This window comes from Delphinus delphis, chromosome 18, assembly GCF_949987515.2.
Source record: "Delphinus delphis chromosome 18, mDelDel1.2, whole genome shotgun sequence".
In the NCBI taxonomy this organism is placed as follows: Eukaryota; Metazoa; Chordata; class Mammalia; order Artiodactyla; family Delphinidae; genus Delphinus; species Delphinus delphis.
Genome location: NC_082700.1, coordinates 4,152,466 through 4,172,862, shown reverse-complemented (window position 1 = coordinate 4,172,862; position 20,397 = coordinate 4,152,466). Strand labels below are relative to the sequence as shown.

General features: G+C 39.5%; 1 protein-coding gene across 3 annotated transcripts in view; it reads right to left on the bottom strand.

Moving 5' to 3' along the window:
* The window catches only part of CDK8 (cyclin dependent kinase 8), a 105,607-nt gene extending 86,488 nt beyond the window's left edge, over positions 1-19,119 (bottom strand). For all 3 annotated transcript variants that reach the window (XM_059995815.1, XM_059995816.1, XM_059995817.1), the window contains exon 1: positions 18,495-19,119. In XM_059995815.1, the coding sequence (XP_059851798.1) occupies positions 18,495-18,622 (128 nt within the window). In that variant the 5' untranslated portion in view covers positions 18,623-19,119. The remainder of the gene's footprint in view (positions 1-18,494) is intronic.
* Positions 19,120-20,397: the final 1,278 nt, after the last annotated feature.

Here is a 20,397-nt window from a genome sequence, read left to right as displayed (position 1 = left end):
ATTACATGAGACCAAATGACACATGAACTTATGCGTGACTACCAAATAAAACAAAATACACAGTAATAAACAATATGTAGGCTCTATATGAAGAAAACTGCAAAGCTTTATCAAAATTCATTAAGATAAAATTTGAACAAATGAAAAAAACATAGCCATACCGCTGAGTATGGAGAGTAATTAATCAACACATTTAACACAGTTTAAACCCAAGTAAAAAAATATATTTTTTAGAATTTAAATTGTTGATTTTAAAGTTTAAATGGAAGGGAAGTTTATGGAATAAATAAAAGGAAGAGAAAGACTATCATTTTTTTAAAGAAGAGTGATGAAAGGGTATGGTCTTACCAGGTATTATAAATCTGCAAGACTTAAAACAATAGGGGAGTAACACAGGAATAGATCAATGAACCAGTAGACAAGGTCCAGTATTCAAGAGAACTTAGGGTAATGGTGAAGGTGGCATTTCAAATCAATTGTAAAAGAATTATTCAACAGTATTAACAAGACTAGAAAAATTACAGTTAGAACCCTAATAACATCTTATACTAAATAAATTTAAGATTAAATAATTTAAAAATGTTAGAAGGAAATGTAAGAAAAAATGTCTACAGAGAAGAAAAATCAGAAGCAATGAAAGAATGACTGATGATTACATATTAAAATAACATAGAGTCAAATATCATAAATACAGTCAAGTCTGTGTCCAGAATCTGACTTTTGTGCTTTGTATAATCATAGAATTCATTGCTGCTGATTTCTATCATAATTCACATTGTCATGCAAAGTGTCTCTTAATAACTGAAGGCTGTCGATATCCTGTGATTTCACCTTTTCTATAGTCTTACTCCCATGGAGAACTTCGGTTCTGATGGAGAAACAGTGAAGAGCTTTAGTTTTTTTCTCCAGATATCTTTATATTTCTATTGTATTTTTAGTTGTGTACTGTGTGCTACAGATTTTTTTCAGTTTGTTACAAACACAATTTGGTAATTTCCTAAATTGGTTCTGCCTGCCTTCAAAGAGAAACATCTGTATAACCTTATAGGTATAAACTACTTTCTGGTAAAATGATCAGAATAAAATGAGCTCATGTCTTCCTGAAATTTGTGAGAGGATATACGGTATTACATGTTCCAGCAAATCTCGCTGTTTGAGTTTGACACTTGATTCAATATTTCTAGTATTCAGTAACATATGTGTTTGTTAGTTATTCTAATTTGGGTCAGTTTAAAAGATACGTTGCCGGCTTCCCTGGTGGCGCAGTGGTTAAGAATCCACCTGCCAATGCAGGTGACACGGGTTCGAGCCCTGGTCCAGGAAGATCCCACGTGCCGCGGAGCAACTAAGCCCGCGAGCCTAGAGCCGCGCTCCACAACGAGAAGCCACTGCAATGAGAAGCCCGCACACCACGATGAAGAGGAGCTCCCGCTCGCCGCAACTAGAGAAAGCCCGCGCACAGCAACGAAGACCCAACACAGACAAAAATAATAAATAAACAAAATAAATAATTTTTAAAAAAAGATACGTTCGTTGCAAATTATGCATAGAAAATGTGGGCACCGTTCCTGTTTGCCTCTTGATCAGAAACTTCAGCAGGGCAGTAAAGAAGTCCATGTGATTCAAACTGATCTTTAGTTGCTGTAAGAAGTTAAATGTAAAAAACCATTTTTAGTTTTAGGCCCCTTTGAAAAACCTTGAAACATGGAGTAGAGGCAGGGAACTGTACTCACTGAAGTAGAAATGACTGCCCACTTCAGAATCTTCATTGTATTTATACACAAATGCGCTTACATAAATCAGAGGCATTTTGTAGACGCTTTGCTGACTTGTTCACCTCTACAGAAACACAGAAACCAGACCCATTTTGTAAAGCAGAAAGTCATGTCACGTGGAACATGTCCTGTATGTATTTCCTACATGGTAATGGAGTCTTAATGATAAGTGCAAGGTGATAATTTAATGATGGGATTAGTCTGATCACTTAATATACACAATCCTGGAAGTGAATTACTTGCATCAGATATAGTGGTATTTATTATTCTGTACAGAGAGGAGAGTACATATAAAATATATGCTTACGTTACATGCACGCAGATTTCATGCTCCATAAATCTTTTCTATTTTTTAATTTACCTTTCTCTAAATGATGTGCATGGAATATGCCTTATTACAGAAAATGCTGTTCATAATTTGACTACGAGGAAAAGTGCCTATATGGTGGTAACGCTAGTTAAGGCAAATGAGACAAATTATCAGTTTACTACATCACCAGTTAACATTTTATATTGTGATGTTCAAAAAAGAAAAGTTTAAATCTCAAATGTATATTTTATTTTACAATCAGTTGTGGGATTGGGGTGGGAGTATGGGAGGGTTGGGGAGGAAAGGTTAATTCACCATGGCCACTGATGGGAATCTTTTTATATACCCACTGTGTTTCTATGTTTGCCATTTCTGGTAACTATCATGACTAAATTGGATAGCTTTATTTTACAAAGGTATGGAAAGTTTACAGAGCAGTGTCTAAATCTACATTAGTTGCATTTGCACTATATGTTAATGATATACTTTTGCAAATTATTCTGTAAATAAAATGATTACAGTAAAAATATCTGTATTAAAAAAAGAAGAAAAAAAACAGATACATTTTACCTTCAGATAATTGCACTGGTACTTCACTAGGGTTAATCCTGCCCAACCAGATTTAGAAATGAGTTGGGGAATATGAAAGGAGTTTAAAAGAGATCAAAATTTGGAGAGGTACCAGCCCTTTAGACAACATTCAGGCCCTCTGGAATTATTTCCATATGGCTAATTCCTACATACTGAATATACATGATGTTTTCTCATCCACAGTTATTTCCCACTTCTCTTCCCCAAGCAAAAATAAATCATCTTACTCTCTCTTCTACTCAGTTACTCTTTTGTACTGTGATAGAAACTTGAAAAATATTGGTGATGAGGGGTTTTGTCCCTGAGTGTCCACTGTACAGTTCAAGAGAGCACAGTGTTTCACCTGGAATTCAGGGCTCCTGATTTTCTGGTGGAGGGTGATCACAGCAACTCTTGATTTGGGTTCGCCACAGGGGTAGCCAGACCAAGGAAGAGGATGACTGGGAGGGATGCAGGAATACAAAAAAAGGGAAAGGAGGAACGGGGCCCCCATTTGCTCAGTTTCATTAACTAATTTGTACTCCTATACAACATCAGTTGTCAACTGCTATTCAGAAAATCTTAGTTGGGCTGAGCTGGTTCTCTTGTGAAATTGTGCTGGTTATCTTTAAGCTTATCAGTTGTTTGTCCAATTAAACACTTTCACCAGTATTTGATCCAAGTTGTACACACAATGTATTTGGATTACTGTCATTGTTCATCTACAAACTCAAAATAATCATTTTAAAGTATCTTGGGAGTGTGTAGAGTGTAACTATTCTAAATACCTTTATGATCCTGATGATATTTTTTAAAAATAATAAAGTTGGGAGGTTCCCTGGTGACGCAGTGGTTAAGAATCTGCCTGCCGGGCTTCCCTGGTGGCGCAGTGGTTGAGAGTCCGCCTGCCGATGCAGGGGACACGGGTTCGTGCCCCGGTCCGGGAAGATCCCACATGCCGCGGAGCGGCTGGGCCCATGAGCCATGGCTGCTGAGCCTGCGCGTCCGGAGCCTGTGCTCCGCAACGGGAGAGGCCACAACAGTGAGAGGCCCGCGAACTGCAAAAAAAAAAAAAAGAATCTGCCTGCCAATGCAGGGGAACGTGTTCAAGCCCTGCTCCGGGAAGATCCCACATGCCGCGGAGCAACTGAGCCCTTGCGCCACAACTACTGGGCCTGCGCTCTAGAGCCTGTGAGCCACAACTATTGAGCCCACGTGCCACAACTACTGAAGTTCGCATGCCTAGAGCCCGTGCTCTGCAACAAGAAGCCACTGCAGTGAGAAGCCCTCACACCACAATGAAGAGTAGCCTCCGCTCGCCGCAACTAGAGAAAGCCCGGGTGCAGTAACGAAGACCCAACACAGCCAAAAATAAATAAATTAAATAAATTTAAAAGAAAAATAATAAAGTTGGATCTTCCATGTTACAATCACAAAATTAAAACCAGTATTTAAAAGTGGAAAAGTATTAAAATATTATGGGGAAAAAAAAGAAGCAAAGAAAGAATGACAGATGATTACATATTAAAATATCATAAATAGAGAAATAAAAATTGGAAATACTTGCAACATGAATAAAAGAATTTAATATTCCAAGAAGCAAAGTACTTCACAAAAAAAAAATTTAAGAAAACTATTATAGGAAAATGGGTAAAATATGATCAGGCAATTCACTAAAGAAATTAAATAATGAAAAAACAAGAAACTGTAAGTTTAAATATTAATGAAACAAATGTAAATAAAACCATGATTCCATAGCTTTCCTATCAAATTTACAAAGATTAAAAGAAAATTATTTTAAAGATTAAATAATAAAAACACTGATCAAGGGAGTGGCAAACATTACTCCTGTTCATTATGAATGAGAGGATGAATTAGTTCAAACTTTCTAGGAGAAAATCTGGCTAACTAACTCAAAATGGATCCATGGCCTAAAGAACTAAAACTACAAACTACAGGCTTTACAACCTTGACTTAGCAATGATTTCTTGGATTATGACAACAAAGGCACAGGAAATAAAAGAAAAAATAGACAAATTGGACTTCATGAAAATTTTTCACATTGATGTGTCAAAAGACAATATCCACAGAGTAAAAGGCAACCTACAGAATGGGAGAAAATATTCGTAAATTGTATATCTTATAAGGAATCAGTATCCAGAATATACAGAGAACTAAAAACAAAAAACCAAACCACCAGATTAAAAAATGGGTAAAGGACCTGAACAGACAGTTTTCCAAAGAAGATATACAAGTGGCCAACACTTTTTTTTTTTTTAAAATAGTAGCCATCCTGGGCTTCCCTGGTGGCGCAGTGGTTAAGAGTCCACCTGCCGATACAGGGGACACAGGTTCGTGCCCTGGTCTGGGAAGATCCCACATGCCGCGGAGCAGCTAGGCCCGTGAGCCACAGCCGCTGAGCCTGCGCGTCCGGAGCCTGTGCTCCGCAACGGGAGAGGCCACAACAGTGAGAGGCCCGCGTACCACAAAAAAAAAAAAAAAAAAAAAAAAGTAGCCATCCTAACAGGTATGAAGTGATATCTCATAGTTTTGATTTGCATTTCCCTGATGATGCATCTTTTCACGTGCTTATTGGCCATTTGCAAATCATCTCTCCGATAAGGGTCTAGTATCCAGAGTATAGAAAGAACTCCTATAACTCAATAATGAAAAAGATAAATAACTCAATTTTTTTTTTTTTTTTGCGGTACGTGGGCCTCTCACCGTTGTGGCCTCTCCCGTTGTGGAGCACAGGCTCCGGTCGCACAGGCTCAGTGGCCATGGCTCACCGGCCCAGCCGCCCCCACGGCATGTGGGATCTTCCTGGACCGGGGCACGAACCCGCGTCCCCTACATCGGCAGGAGGACTCTCAACCACTGCGCCACCAGGGAAGCCCAATAACTCAATTTTTAAATGAGCAAAGGATATAAATATGTTTTTACAAGAAGATAATCAAATGATCAATAAGTACATGAGAAGTATTTACTGATACTGAATGATACAATAAGTACAATTCATCATTAGGGAAATGCAAATCAATACCACTTGATAGCCGTAAGGACAGCTATATTAAAAAAAAGGGGCGGGATCAGTGTTGGCAAAGATGTGGGGAAATTGGAACACTTGTGCATTGCTAGTGGGAATGTAAAATGGTGCAGCCACTGAGGAAGCAGTTTGGTGGTTACTCAACAGTTAAGCATTCAGTTCCCATATGATCCAGCAATTCCACTCCTAGGTATATATCCAAGGAACTGAAAGCAGGGACTCAGATACTTGTATACCAATGTTCACAGCAGCATTATTCATAATAACCAAAAAGTGGAAATGACCTAAATATCCAACAACTGATGAATGACTAAACAAAATGTGATACATGTTAAATCATGGATAAGCCTTGAAAACATTATATTAAATGAAAGAAGCCGATCACTAAAGACCACATATTAGATGATTTCATTTAAATGAAATGTTCAGAACAGGCAAATCCAGAGGCAGAAAGCAGATTAGTGGCTGCTCAAGGCTGGAGGGTTGGAGGGACAGGGGAATGACTGCTGATGGATACCGGATTTCTTTTAGGGGGGATAAAAATATTCTAAAATTAAACTGTGGTGACAGCCACACAACTCTGTAAATACACTAAAAGATGGTGAACTGTACACTTAAAACAGGTAAACTGTATGGTATGTGAATTATATCTCAATAAAGCTATTAAAAAACCTTACGAAGTATAAATGTGTAACTTCTTAAAAGGTTTTACTAATATTTCCTCCATGAAGACAACTGGTATTTAATTTCCCTACTTAGTACACTGCAACTAAATCAAAACTACTTTTTAAATACTTTAAAATAAATAATGAATACCTAGTGGCAAATGTTATCTTACATTCCAAAGCATTTCCGGGGTAATCATAGCACAGAATCTCACTCAGGAAAAATGTAATTGTACTGCATTCTGATTTAAAAGCAGCAAGCATACTTAAACTCAGTGAGTCCAGTTCTCACAAAGTGCAACAGAAATAGGGCAAACGCTACATGATCCAAGTCAAATAAAGGTTAAAAAGTGGTATACTTGGTTAGTGGTTTTTGCTTGCAATGAAAACTTCAAGTACTTAAAGAAGATCGGGTTGAATCACCTTCCGAAACTGAACGGTCCCATCCCACCCCCACAAAAAAAAATCCGGAAGAGAAACAGATGAAATATGTGAAGTGTGTGCTACTTTGACAGACTTCCTTATGTTTTCCACGTCTGCATGTCCAAGCCTAGCACATGTCAAAAACCTAAAGGGGCTCTGCAGGTCAGCTAGTCTTGGCTAAAACAGGACAGTAGTAACTTCTGGCTACAGGGTACCTGGTTTAAACTCTCAAGCAGCCCTGGACTCTTGTGTACTAAAATAGATTTTCAGATAAAAAGATTAAATGTTTGCGTACTTTTTCAGCTTCTTATCTATCTATAAGGAGTAAGTACTTTCCAACTTCTGTTGAGGAGAAATTATGTCTATGAAGAAAGAGTTATGTTTAGCAGTACTTAAAACTTTCTAAAAGTCTCTTCCAAATTAATAAAATACATCAGAACTGTCTAGTAGATAATCAGCTGCCTGCTTACCTACATAAATAATTCCCTCTGCTGAATACACAAAGTCAAGAAATTCCATTGGCAGCAGAAAAGGAGGCCAGTCCAGAGGGGAATCCTACTGAGACTGGTGACAAGGAGCAAGGCCAAAGCCAAAATCAGTATCAAACAGAAAAAGCAAGCCAAAAAGGGGAGAAAAGGAAAAGACTGGGTATAGGAAGGTCAGTGCTGGTCAGGAAATGAAAGGATGACCAAGGCCAAGCAACAGGAAACAAGAGAGAAAGATCATCTGATGAAAGTGAACATAAAATAACATGTAAACTTAATAATGACTGTAATCTTAAGTATCCACAAGACTCAATTTTTTTATGCCAACCAGTAATCTAAAATACATAGGACTATGTGGGGAAAGAAAACCTAAGGCAAAATTTCCAAAAGAATAAACAATTCCAACTTTACAATGCATTTAACCCCAGGACTCAAGCATGTCATTATTATATTTATTTCCATTTCTTCCTTCCAGATTAAGTTTTGTTTTGGGAGTTTTGATGGGAGTATAAATGGTGCATAAGATTGGACCTCCAAAGAGCCTGAAGCCTACGCCTGTTAAAGAGACATTCCGGGGAAACTGACCTGCACTGCAGCAGTCTAGCAGTTATGTACTGGGTCGTTACCAGTAACTTGTGCTTGGGCGTGATGATCAGTCTCTAGAACTTTTGAGAGAAGCCAGGAGGGATAAAACTCCCTGTGGATATAGCAAGGGAGTTTCTCTTGCTTCATGAAGACTTTGCTCCTTGCCAGTGGTATCATCCACAGCAAATATCCCTGTGGGGAACTTTCTGGGTACCTGCGAAGTTCTATCTCCATCTGAGAGAATGTTGTGTGGAAAGACTGATATAAAGGACATTTATTGCAGTACTGCTTAAGGGCATAAAAAAAAAAATGAAAGCAACCTAAATGTCCTTCAACTGGATATGTATATTACATTATGTTCATAAAAAAGAATGACGAGCTGATGAAATGAATTACGTTACATGTGCTGTTACCAGTCTCTAAAACATATGAACTGAGAAAAGCAAGGAACAAAATATACGTATACGCCATCATACATTTTGTGTTTAAAGATGACATAAAGTCCTTTCTAACTAATTCTTACACATAACCCAGCAGCCACTGATAAATGTGACTTTATAAAAATAAAAGAGTTATGCATGAAAAATAATACCATAAAGTCCAAAGATGTTTGTGTCCACAAACTGGAAAGCATACACAAGAAACGTATCAGTGGACAGCTCTGAAAGAAGAAATGAGTGCCTGGAGGAGACAGAGGTGAGAAGACTTAAGTTTTCACTTCCTCAGTATATTTACATTTTTTGCATACTCATGTATTATTTGCTCAAAATGAATGAAATAGTAAAGTAAATTTTAAAGTCGATCCAGATATGTATCTGCTCCCATACGCATATATACAAAGAGGGGCTGACAATGATCTTCCGGCATATTCTTACACACTGTTTGAATTTTTATCCTGAGAGTTTATTAATTGTATAATCCAATCTTATTTTATAACAGAAATACAGCTGTTGAAAGTATACAATCTTTGACCCTAAAATTCCACTGCAAGAGCTTGATACTATGTTGAAGAACTGTAGTCATATTTTCTAGGAGGTACTTCCCTAACTGCAATGTCTAAAATTTAGAGACTACTTATATTTCATCTATCACTAGAGAACTGGTTAACTGGATACATATCTACTGTGTGTGTGTGTGTGTGTGTGTGTGTGTGTGTGTGTGTGTATAATGTGATGCCAGCAATAATTAAAACTGATGATTTAGAGCTATATTTACTGACATGGAAAGATGCATAATATGCTTTTTTTAAAAAAAATCAACGTTCTCCATCCGACGGATCTATTTATTTATTTATTTATTTTTTGGCTGTGCAGCATGTGGGATCTTAGTTTCCCAACCAGGGATCGAAGCCACGCCCCTTGCATTGGAAGCGCGAGTCTTAACCACTGGACTGCCAGGGAAGTCCCGCATAATATTCTTGAATGAAAAAAAATAACGTCACAGTAGATTTCATTAATCATTTTCTCCATCACAGCTGTATACCACTGTATTGTAATTACCTGTTTACTTGCCTGTGCCCCTCAAAGTCTTTAAGTTCCCTAACGACTTACAACTATGGCCTGTTCACTGCTGAATCACCTATACCTGGCACAGAACCTGGCCCATTAGACATTCAATGAACAGAGACCAAATAAACTGTAAATACACATATTTGCCCTCCCGCAAAATTACAGCTAAAGAGAGACTATAATGGAACATCAAATATTTAAATGACTTAATTTTACATTTAAAAGAACCTTCAATGTTAAGTCAGCACTAGAAAACAAATACAAATACTCCTTACTCTGTGCTTAACATTTTCTTGGAAAATGTGTATAAACTGAATTTTTGGCAAACTGAGTCACAGGATAAGTATGCTAGGAGAGCTCCCTTACTTAAAGGGCTTCTTTCATAAAGTGAAAAAACTCCAAACAAATGTATTTATTCTACACGAGCTTAAATTTTGCACGATTTATCGGCTTTCCTTAAAACAGAAGCCTCATAAAAATAATTTTTCAATACCTACCTCCTCTTTCCCCTAAAATAATGACTTGCTTAATATAAACCATAATACCACTGTTTGACAAGTTTGGGTTTTTGGTTTTTTTTAAAAATCCCTTAGTTCTCTAGAAAAGCTATAAAATTCAGGTGTACAGAAACACCCAGAGTAGGCATCATGATGTGAAGAATTCCTCTCCTTAAGATTATTTGTTAGAATTCATGGGCTATAATAAAGTTATGGATTTTAAAGAGCTTATCTAGAGAGAGGAGTAACTGAGTTACCTTGAGTAGTTGTTAAACTATATAATTTTTTATTCACATAACAAAAAGAAACTTCAAATATGAAACAACCACAGAGTTTAAACAAACTAAATGTCAACTCTGGTTCAGAGACTAATTATATTTTCCTTAAGGTTAGAAATATAGGTGTGATCCCCATGTAAACTGATTCATTTACAAGGTATACTTTAGAAAATACTTTATTCTTTGTAGTGGCTCAATTTTTCAAATACCTGGGACTTCTATTTGGTTCAGTCAATTAACAAAGCTTGCATCTGCCTTTGGCCTTTGGTTTTGTTCAATTCTGTTCCTGGTATCAATTTAACCAGCCCATCAAACTTTGCTTCTCAGGGTATTTTCACAAGGCGCTGCTTTTCTATTCCAAAATATGCTCAAGTTTTTAAGTCTAGCAAGTTTAAAAGGAAAATTTTCAAATATGAATTTTAGGTACACCAAAAATTAAAAAGTATTAAATACCTGTCGACATTTGACAATATGCCAGGAAGTAAGGGGAACACAATTACTGCCCTAGAGGAAATCCATAATATCTAACCCATAAACCTTCACCAGAAAGACCCAAAGGACATATAAACATTAACCACATATACACTAATGTAGTTACATAATATATCTATGAAGAACTAACTGTTTTGCGGGGTGGTGAGTGAAGAGAGAATTACTGGAGTTGTATGTTAAGATAAGGTAGTTAAGATTTCTGAAGCTAAATGTTACAACCAATTTCAGCTGAGGGAAAACTGCTCCCAGCACAAGGTGCTGCCTGAGAACAAGCTCGGAAGGCGGTCTGATTTGATGGAGGAGGAGCAGCTGGATTAGTCTGTATTGCAGAATCGCCACAATAGACTAGTGTGTGAACACTTCCTGGGAATAAGGTGGGCTACTGATTAATAAGGTGCCCTGGGAATTAAGGTGTCCAGGTTTTGTGGACAGAGGACAAATCATGGTTCTAAACCAAAGTCAAGGTAAAGCCACTCAAAAGTGGTTATCAGCTGCTTTCAAAAGTTTGGCAGTTTCTCAAAAAGCTAAACATAGAGTTACCATATGACTCTGGGTATTTGCCTAAGAGAACCAAAAACATATATCTACACAACAATTTGCGCATGAAGTTTCATAGCAGCATTATTCATAATAGCCAAGAAGTAGAAACAACCTAGATGTCCACCAACTGATAAATGGATAAACAAAATGTGGTCTATCCATACAAAGCAATATTTTTCAACCATAAAAAGGAATGAAACACTGACACATGCACAACATGAATGAACACTGAAAACGCTATGCTAAGTAAAAGACAAATGGCCACATACTATATATTTCTATTTACATGACATGTTCAGAATAGGCAAATCCATAGAGAAAGAAAATAGATTAGTGGTTGCCAGGGGCTGGGAAGAGAGGGAATGTGGAGTGACTACCAATTGATACGGGGTTTCTTCTGACACGATAAAAATGTTCTGGAATTAGGTAGTGGTGATGATTGCATAGCCTTGTGGATACACTAAAAGTCAGTAGACTGCACACTTTAAAAGGGTGAATTTTATGGTACGTGATATATCTCAATTTTAAAAAGGGGATTCTCAGCATTTTTTCTGTGACAACACACCTGAAGGACAAGACATAACTCTATCAGTAAAAGCAGCCTACTACAGCAGGGATTGGTTTTGTGACTTTGACAATCACTATACTGAAGAATCTTGAGAAAATGATAACTTAAAGGTCTTTAAGCATTAAGATCAAACTAACGGGTGAAAGTCACTTTTTAGTGACAACTTCAAGAACTGCCTTGAGGTGACAACAGATATTTTAAGACAAAAAATATCACAGTAGTTTCTAAATAACAAAGAGATGGATGGCCAAGGCCTACTTAAGCTGCTGTGAAGGAAAGGATTTACAAATTGTTCTGAAAGAGGTAAGGACAGTAGGATTTTCATTCTCTAGCAGCAGCTAAGAACAGAAAAAGAATAAAAACATAAAGAGACAATGAGGGTTGGATTCAACAATACAAGGCACTACAAAAAAGATGACACCAGCCACAGGGAAGAATATATATTTATCAACACTGATTTGGCATATACAGTCCCAACTTACATATGGATCATATTTCAAATGTTTGTAAATCATAATTCTGAACACAATTGCCAAGAGAACTAATTTTTGAAAAAGTAGGTAAGCTTGCAAATGACCTACAGTAACTTCTAATAATTTGTCATTATTTCTATTTTCCTAGCTGAAATTCAGTTGCCGGAAGCCACCTCCCTACCATCTTCTCACACAACTGAGAGTCCCAACAAGAGGAATTCCCCTCCGACCTGTTGGCCACCACCATCTCAGCAGCACAGAAAATTCTGGATCCCTACTCCTCATGGAGGTGAGGCCAAAGGAGAGCCATCTGCTATCCAGAGCCACTGCTCTGCCATGGCAGTCTTCCATATGAGAGATATTCCTAAATCAGACAGGTGGATTTCAGAGGCTGCTTGTACCCTGATTCACCAATGTTCTTGTGATGGGAAACTGCCACAGAGACAATTAAGGTGCTCAGTACATGCTGATAAATGTATCCCCATATTGAATCACAGAGACTTCATCATGTCCAGTGGGTACAACGGAACACCTGTAGCACATGTATGTAGCACTACACAAGCAGCAGGAGCTCAAAGATGCCGGCAACAGAAAAGGTGCGGCGAGGAAAGGCATGGGAAGAAGTAATTCAGACCCACAAAATTTGTTGGGGTGTTTAAGAGCACACACAAAAAAAACCCTTTGTCCTATTCCTCTTGAAATGCCCTTTCTGGGACTTCCTTAGCAGTACAGTGGTTAAGACTCCACCCTTCCAATGCAGGGGACACAGGTTCAATCCCTGGTTGGAGAACTAAGATCCCACATGCGCTGTGGCGTGGCCAAAAAATTAAAATTAAAAAAAGAAGAAAGGAAACTAAGTTAAAAAAAGAAATGCCCTTTCTGATGAAATCTTCCCTGTCCTTCAAGACTCAACGAAGTGCTGCCATCTCTGAGAGGTTTATCCTGAAAACCCTAAGCAGTTGGGAGCTTCCATGTCTGTGTTCCAATAGCACCTTGTATTAATTATCATAATGCTTATTAAATTGCTATAGTTTATTTACGTTTGTTTCCTCAGTAGGTGTCTTCTGAAATAATGGAATATTTTATTCATCTTGGCATTCTCAATACCTTGTACAGTGCCTGGCTGATAGAAGGGTCCAGTAAATATTCGCTGAGTGACTGAGGGAATGGATTTCTTCCAATGTTAGAAGAAACAGTAAAATAATCAAATAAGCAAATGCAAAATGAATTAATTTGCCAGTTTGCTACTAAGAAAATGGGCTCTGGGACTTCCTTGGTGGCACAGTGGCTAAGAATCCACCTGCCAATGCAGGGGACACAGGTTTGAGCCCTGGTCCAGGAAGATCCCACATGCCGCGGAGCAACTAAGCCCGTGCGCCACAACTACTGAGCCTGCACTCTAGAGCCCGCGAGCCACAACTACTGAGCCCGTGAGCCACAACTACTGAAGCCCATATGCCTAGAGCCCGTGCTCCACAACGAGAGAAGCCACCGCAATGAGAAGTGCGCGCACCGCAATGAAGAGTAGCCCCCGCTCGCTGCAACTAGAGAAAGTCCGCGCGCAGCAACAAAGACCCAACGCAGCCCAAAATTAATTAATTATTTTAAAAAGGAAAAAAAAAAGAAAATGGGATCTAAGCATGAAACCTCAAAGTGGCCTACCCAGTGGATCTGAATGCACTGAGTATTCAGGCAGATAAATTCAACTGCAAGTAGATAAGAAATGCATAGTGAATATTCTGCTTGTCCCTTTCCATCACATTTTTTAAATGTTATAAGGAATATTCCTTATTGGGCATGCAAAATCCCCACTGATGGGGATTATTACATGTTGTATTTGGCATTTCTGACATCTAAAGAAATACTTAAATCAAACTGAGCCTAGATACAGGGTTCAGCAATATTCAGAAGAAAAACTATTCAAATCCTTCAGGGGAAATAAAGGGTTCCAACCAAGTTCTGATCACAGCTAAGGAATTAAAGCTGACTTAAAAGCTCTAGTGCAGATCAAATCAGAAGCATTCCTCGTGCTAGCCACCAAATGAATGGTTCACAGGATGGGAGCAGCCACATAAATCCCACACCTTAAGATGTAAACAGGAGGGAATGCCACAGTGGTACAAGGCATGTTAGGTAAGGGAGCTGACAAGTCTTTGGAAGCTACTTATTTTCTTTTTGGCAGTTGATGAGAACCCACATTAAAGCATGAGACTAAGAAACATGGATGTGTATTACTGTCTAAAGTAAAATTTTTGTCTTAGTGGTTGCTTACCTGATCTTGCAAAAGTATTTTATATTTTTACTTCCTCAAATTATAATACTAGGAAGGCCCTAAAAATGATCAACTCAAACCCCGTAATTTTAGAAATAAGGAAACAAAGGTCTACAAGGGCAAATGATTTGCCCAAGGTCATACTGGTGATCAGAGGCAGAGTCTGAACTCAAACTCAGTTCTCCAGTCTCCCCAACTTAGAGTTCTTTGCACTACATGAAGAATTTTCACATCCTAACATGCCCTATTAGAGTCTGGTCCTACACACACACACACACACACACACACACACACACACACACAGACATACACGTATACATGTGTGTGTGTGTATACACCACATAGCTACACACTTACTTTTGCAGCACTAGAAAAACTAGGGCTGTTCAGAAACATACTAAAAAAGTATCAGTTAATTGAAAAGACTAGTCCTGTGATAAGGCATTCATGTTTTCTGAATGACCCACTAAAACACCAAATCCCCATGTCTATGTTTATATTTATCTTAATATGAAGCATAATGGTTAAGAGCCTGGGCTGTGGAGTAAGAGACCAGCCTGTAATCCCCCAATTCCAGCTCTGACATTTAATTAGTCATGTAACCATGGACAAATTTGCTTAACCTTTTAAAACTTCAGTTTCCTCAACTATAAAACTGAAAAAACACAACTGACTTGTATGGTACTTGTGAGGATTCAACAGATGATGGCTGTAAAGCAACAGATGATGGCTGTAAAGGGCTCTGCCCAGATCCTAAGACTTACTCAGTAACTTAGCTATTATTATCATTACCACTGCCTACTAATCTCTGTGCTGTCTACAAAAGTGCCCCAACAAAAGTTTTCTGTATATTTCTCTCTCTCTCTCTCTCTCTCTCTCTCACATTCACACACACACAATCCCAATTATATAGTATCTGTTCTTTTGAACACAGAGTACAGCAGCCTAAGAACCCTATTCAAGAAAAGTCTTTTTGCTTTTCTTATTTGGAAATCAAACTCTTACCCCAAATTAATTTTTAAATTCTACAATGTTCAGTGCCAATAATGAGAATTTAGAATTTAAAAACACAAACTGTTTTCTGGTTCTCACACTTTTCCATTCCTTTAAACAAGATAAGTTTGGTTGCCTAAATTCTGCAAAGAGGAAATGCAATTGACTCAGAAAGAAAATGAATCCCCCTGCTTCCCACTGAGTACCCTTTTGGTGTTCAGACACAAAGGACACTCTCTATCTCATTTATGGTGACAGCGAGAGTGAATTATTCCCAAGATTTACTGTGCATTTATGTTTTAACTCTATTAGAATCTGAAAATAACACAACTATAAAAGGCCCCCTTTCCATGTATATAATCATGCCTCAAATAAAGTGTTCCACCTTCCCCACATTCCTTAAAATGCTGAGTTTACCAAAAGTGCGGTATACTAGCAGGAGAGTATTATTAATACTTAAAATCAAAGAAATGACCTTTCAAGTTGTTTTATTTCCTAAAACAATAATTTAAGCAGCTAACTCCTCTGGTCTAAATTCCATTACTAATTATTCATGTCTATGATGCTCACTGGACAACTGAAAGGATACATTTAGATACCTTCATTTTAATAGCCAAATATATCTAAATGAAATTTATTTCATCTTATTGTAAATCTCAGTATTCTCTTTGAAGGTGTTATTGTCTGGGTTCCTAGAGTTCTCTGAAATTCCAGTTGCAGAATATATAATTTCATTTGAAAGTAAATCAATACTAGAAACAAATTATTTGATCATCATCTTTTTATAAAAGATTAAACAGCCACAAATTTTATTTTACCAGGACTAAAATGCACTAAATTACATTTCACTGACATAAGATCAAAAGAGCTTCATAAATACAATGCTTCATTTTACCAGAGTGAGGTTATAAGAAGCCGAAAAACATTCCCTCTGGAGCACAAAAACTGTTTTAAGTTATTTTAAAACTCTCTTGACATTTCATCCTTTTTTTAAAAAACAGTTCTTCCTATATACAAAATCATTAGAGGCTACTGGAAAACGAGCCCAAAGAATTATAAACAAAAAGTTAACTTTTTCCAAAATGCAATGCTACCTACTTTTTGGTTATCATGAATGACAAAGAAGTGTTCATATATTATACATTCAGCTAATTTTAAACTGTATAATTTAATCTTCTAAAATTATTCTTAGCCTAAATTAAAACTTGACCATGAGATATAAAATGTGGTCAAAAGTACCTCTTGCTAGTAAACAATATTATAGTTTTTCATAAAATGTAAATTCAAAATTAATAAAATTTGTATGTTTTATTAGCTTAAATTGGTAATTGATGAAAATAGCACTGGTTTTTCTCAGAGAGATTAGAAAGAAATTAAGATCACCAGAATTTTATAAAAAAGATGACAGACTTGTCAAATGCACTACAATGTCTAATCTCATGGGATCAGGGATTTTATGAATATGCCCCAAATTACATAATATTGGGGGACAGGGAGATGGTGTAAGTCCTTTAAAAAATATTGTATGGGAAGTTAACAAGGATAACTTTTTAAATATGTACGTTATTACAGAGTAATACTTCAATGAGAAATATAATTAAACAACAGAGTCAACAACATCTCCAGAAGCTGATTTCTCAAGTGTCACCAGACTATCCATTCTGCTAAAGAGTACTTTTAAAGACATGCAGCACCCACAGTATCAAGTTTTCAAATCCCTACCTTCTGCATATACCAGTACTGCTTTACTGCTGCATGTAAGCACTGAAATGCACATTCCAAATTAATGAGAATTACTATCTTCTTCCTCTTAGAGTCCATTTTAAGTTATTTTAGAAAGATATCTCAGTAAATCTAAGAAAAAATGTTGAATAGGTAGATCCTTCCTTCGCCAGTATTTAGAATACTAAAGTATTTATAAATATGGCTTCCCCCCCAACCCAGGTAACTTCAGCTTTTTGAATGGTTTCATTTTTTTAGTGCTAATATAGTTCTGAACATACCCTCCTGTGTGATTTGGGGGGAAAAAAGCAATTATCTTAAACGTTAAACAGCAGCTAACCAAACTAACAGCGATGTTCAAGTAAACCTACTTTGTTTATAATAAAATCTAAAGATTATATAACAAGCTTTGACGTTCTCTTTCCAGCAGTTTCCTACAGTGTCAAAGGCGATAAAGACAACATCCGTTTTTAGAAGAGGAAAACAGGAGTTAATAAATTATATTTTCTCAACTAAGAAATGCCTTCTCTTTTGTCAATATCACAAGCTATTCACCTAGTGACAAAGGAAAAATGAACACTTCACCTGCCCGTTTCGGAAACTAAATTGGGAGCGTTACCAGTCATAGACTTAATATTTCTCGGGAAGAATATCTGAAGCAAAGAGATTATTGAAAGTTCATTGCCAGCTGCTACATCTGGGAGGAACGGCCTGAACAAGACTCCCCTATTTGTCATCAGCCTTTTTCCTCACCACCCACCCTGCACCAAACCCCCATTGTTCTAGGTAAAACTCACAGCTAATGATATCGAAAGAGTAACTACTACGTTTCTGCGGCAGGTGATCACCAAGAGGAACTCTTCAGAACCACACTGACTTGCTGATTTTTTTCCCCAAAATAAAATCCGAATTTGATCGTAAATCAATCACAAACTGGTGGGGGAAAAGGATCCCAGCTTCCCTTCCAGACTGATGGATGTCAGTCCAGAGGCGGTTCAGGAAAGCCCCAGAAGGTTCCCATAATAAATCGACCCTCCTTAAAGATCATTTAAACTGACGTTTCATAACGAAATTTTAAAGAAATCTGTACCGAAACCCCTGAAAAAAAAAAGTACACAGCTCCCTTGCCCGACGAGCGGCGCCAGGAGAGACAGAGGCAGCGGCTCGCCGGGTCTCTTACGGGCCCGGCCCCCTCGGCACCAGCTCCTCCCCGAGCCCGGCCGGCCGGACCCAGGCCGGAGGGAGGCTGCCCACCTGCCCGGCGCCGCCGCCCGCCCGACGCCGACACTCACCCATCCTTCCGCTTGGCTTTGTAGACGTGACCGTAAGTGCCTCGGCCAACTTTGCAGCCCTCGTATTCAAACAGGTCCTCGACCCGCTCCCGCTCGCTGCTCAGCTTCACTTTAAAGTCATAGTCCATTGTCACGGCCTGCGAGGCCGGGGAGCGGGGTCGCGGCGCCGCGGGGCGGGGGTGGGGACCGGGGAGGCTCCGGCAGCCGCGGCCCCCGGGAACCCGCCCGCTCTACGCCCGGCGGCCGCAACGCCGGCCCGGCCGCGGCGGCAGGAGGAGGCCCCGCGAGGGCGCCGGGGACATCCAGGGGGGCGGTGGGGCGGGGGCCGGCCGGGGGGGACGGCGCGGTCCCCGGGCGCAGAAGGGTGAGGGACGAGGGCTGGGGGCGGGGAGCGCGGTCGCTGCCCTTGTCCCCGCGGGCTGCGGGGCGCCGGACCCTGCGCTCCGGCCGCGCGCTCGGCCCCCGCGGCGGGCAGCGGCAGGACGGCGCGGCGGACTGCCCCTCGGGCGCTCGCGCCTCGCCGCGCTCACACACGTTCACACTCACTCACTCGCTCGCTCGCTCGCTCTCCCATCCACTCAGACAGAAAGGCAGCGCCGCACAACAGCCGGTACCTCCTCAGAGAGCGGAGGGAGGGGACTCGCGGAACACGGCCGCGCTGTCGCAAAAACGTCGCGAAGCCTCGGGCTGCTCGGCCCTCCCTGCAGCCCGCGCCGTGCCGGCCGGCCGGCCTCCCCCACCGGGACCCGCTCCCCGAGGGCTGCGCGGACAGAGCGCGGTAGCCGCTGCCCAGAGCGGCCGCCACACGCACCACGTGGGGCGTCCCGGCGGCGGCTGGGGCCCCAGACTACAACGCCCAGAATGCACGCGCCGCTGCCGTGGCCGGCCCCCCTACGGCTCCACCCCCCGCGGTGGGGTTTTGGCAGCGTTGCATGATGGGATTCGTAGTCCAAGGGGAGGTGAGTCGTTTCAATCTCTAGGGGAAAAAAATTTTTTTTTTTTTTTACAGCGATGTCTTTAGAGTCTGATTTGGGCTAGAAACTTAACCAAAGAAATTCAAGTGTGAGGGAGGCTAGTTTGTATTAGAATCACATTTTGCGCCACTTCCGAACTCCAGAGTTTAAAGGGCATTATCGTTATCGAAAAAAGTCGAAGTATTGGTCAACAGCTCACAGACTATTATTTGGTGTATTCTTGTCGTTCACAGTCTGATAAGGGCTGCACAAAGATAGCAATGTGTTGACACACATTACAAACATCAGTAAAAGTGAGTCAGCGAGGTGTGGCTACGCTGCTCCTGAAGAGCACCAGTCTTGTGACAGACGACCATCCCAGTGCGCCCCATCCTTTCAGAGGGGGCGTTATTTTGAGTATGACCTGTGCACCACTGCCCATACGCGCAGCAATTTTTAGCCATGATTACAGCAATTGATCTAAATCCATGGAAACCGTTGATAATTTTGAGGTAGGAAAAGTGTCAGCTGCAGGAGTCCTGATATCTTGATAATAATCCCTCATGTTGTTTTATCCCCCTTATTTAGACGTCTGTTTTTCATTTTTTGATTTTATATTAATTTTGTATTTATATTTATTTTACTTTTCCCAATCGCTATCGTTTCCACGAAAGCTCCCCAGCTCCCAAAGGACATATAATCTCTCCCATTTTTAACCTCCATCACACATTTTTTTCATTTTTCCTGTGGTACTCATCAAATTCTGTTTTGTCTTTTATTTCCTCTCCCTTGCTCGATTATAAATTCCTATAGGAAGTAATATTTGCATCTTCCATAACACCTAGTATCATGGCTTGATTTTGGTGCACAGTAAACATTTGTTGAATTAATGAGTAAGGATGTTTGTGTCCAAAATATCTATATACAAATGATGACCATGATACCATTTT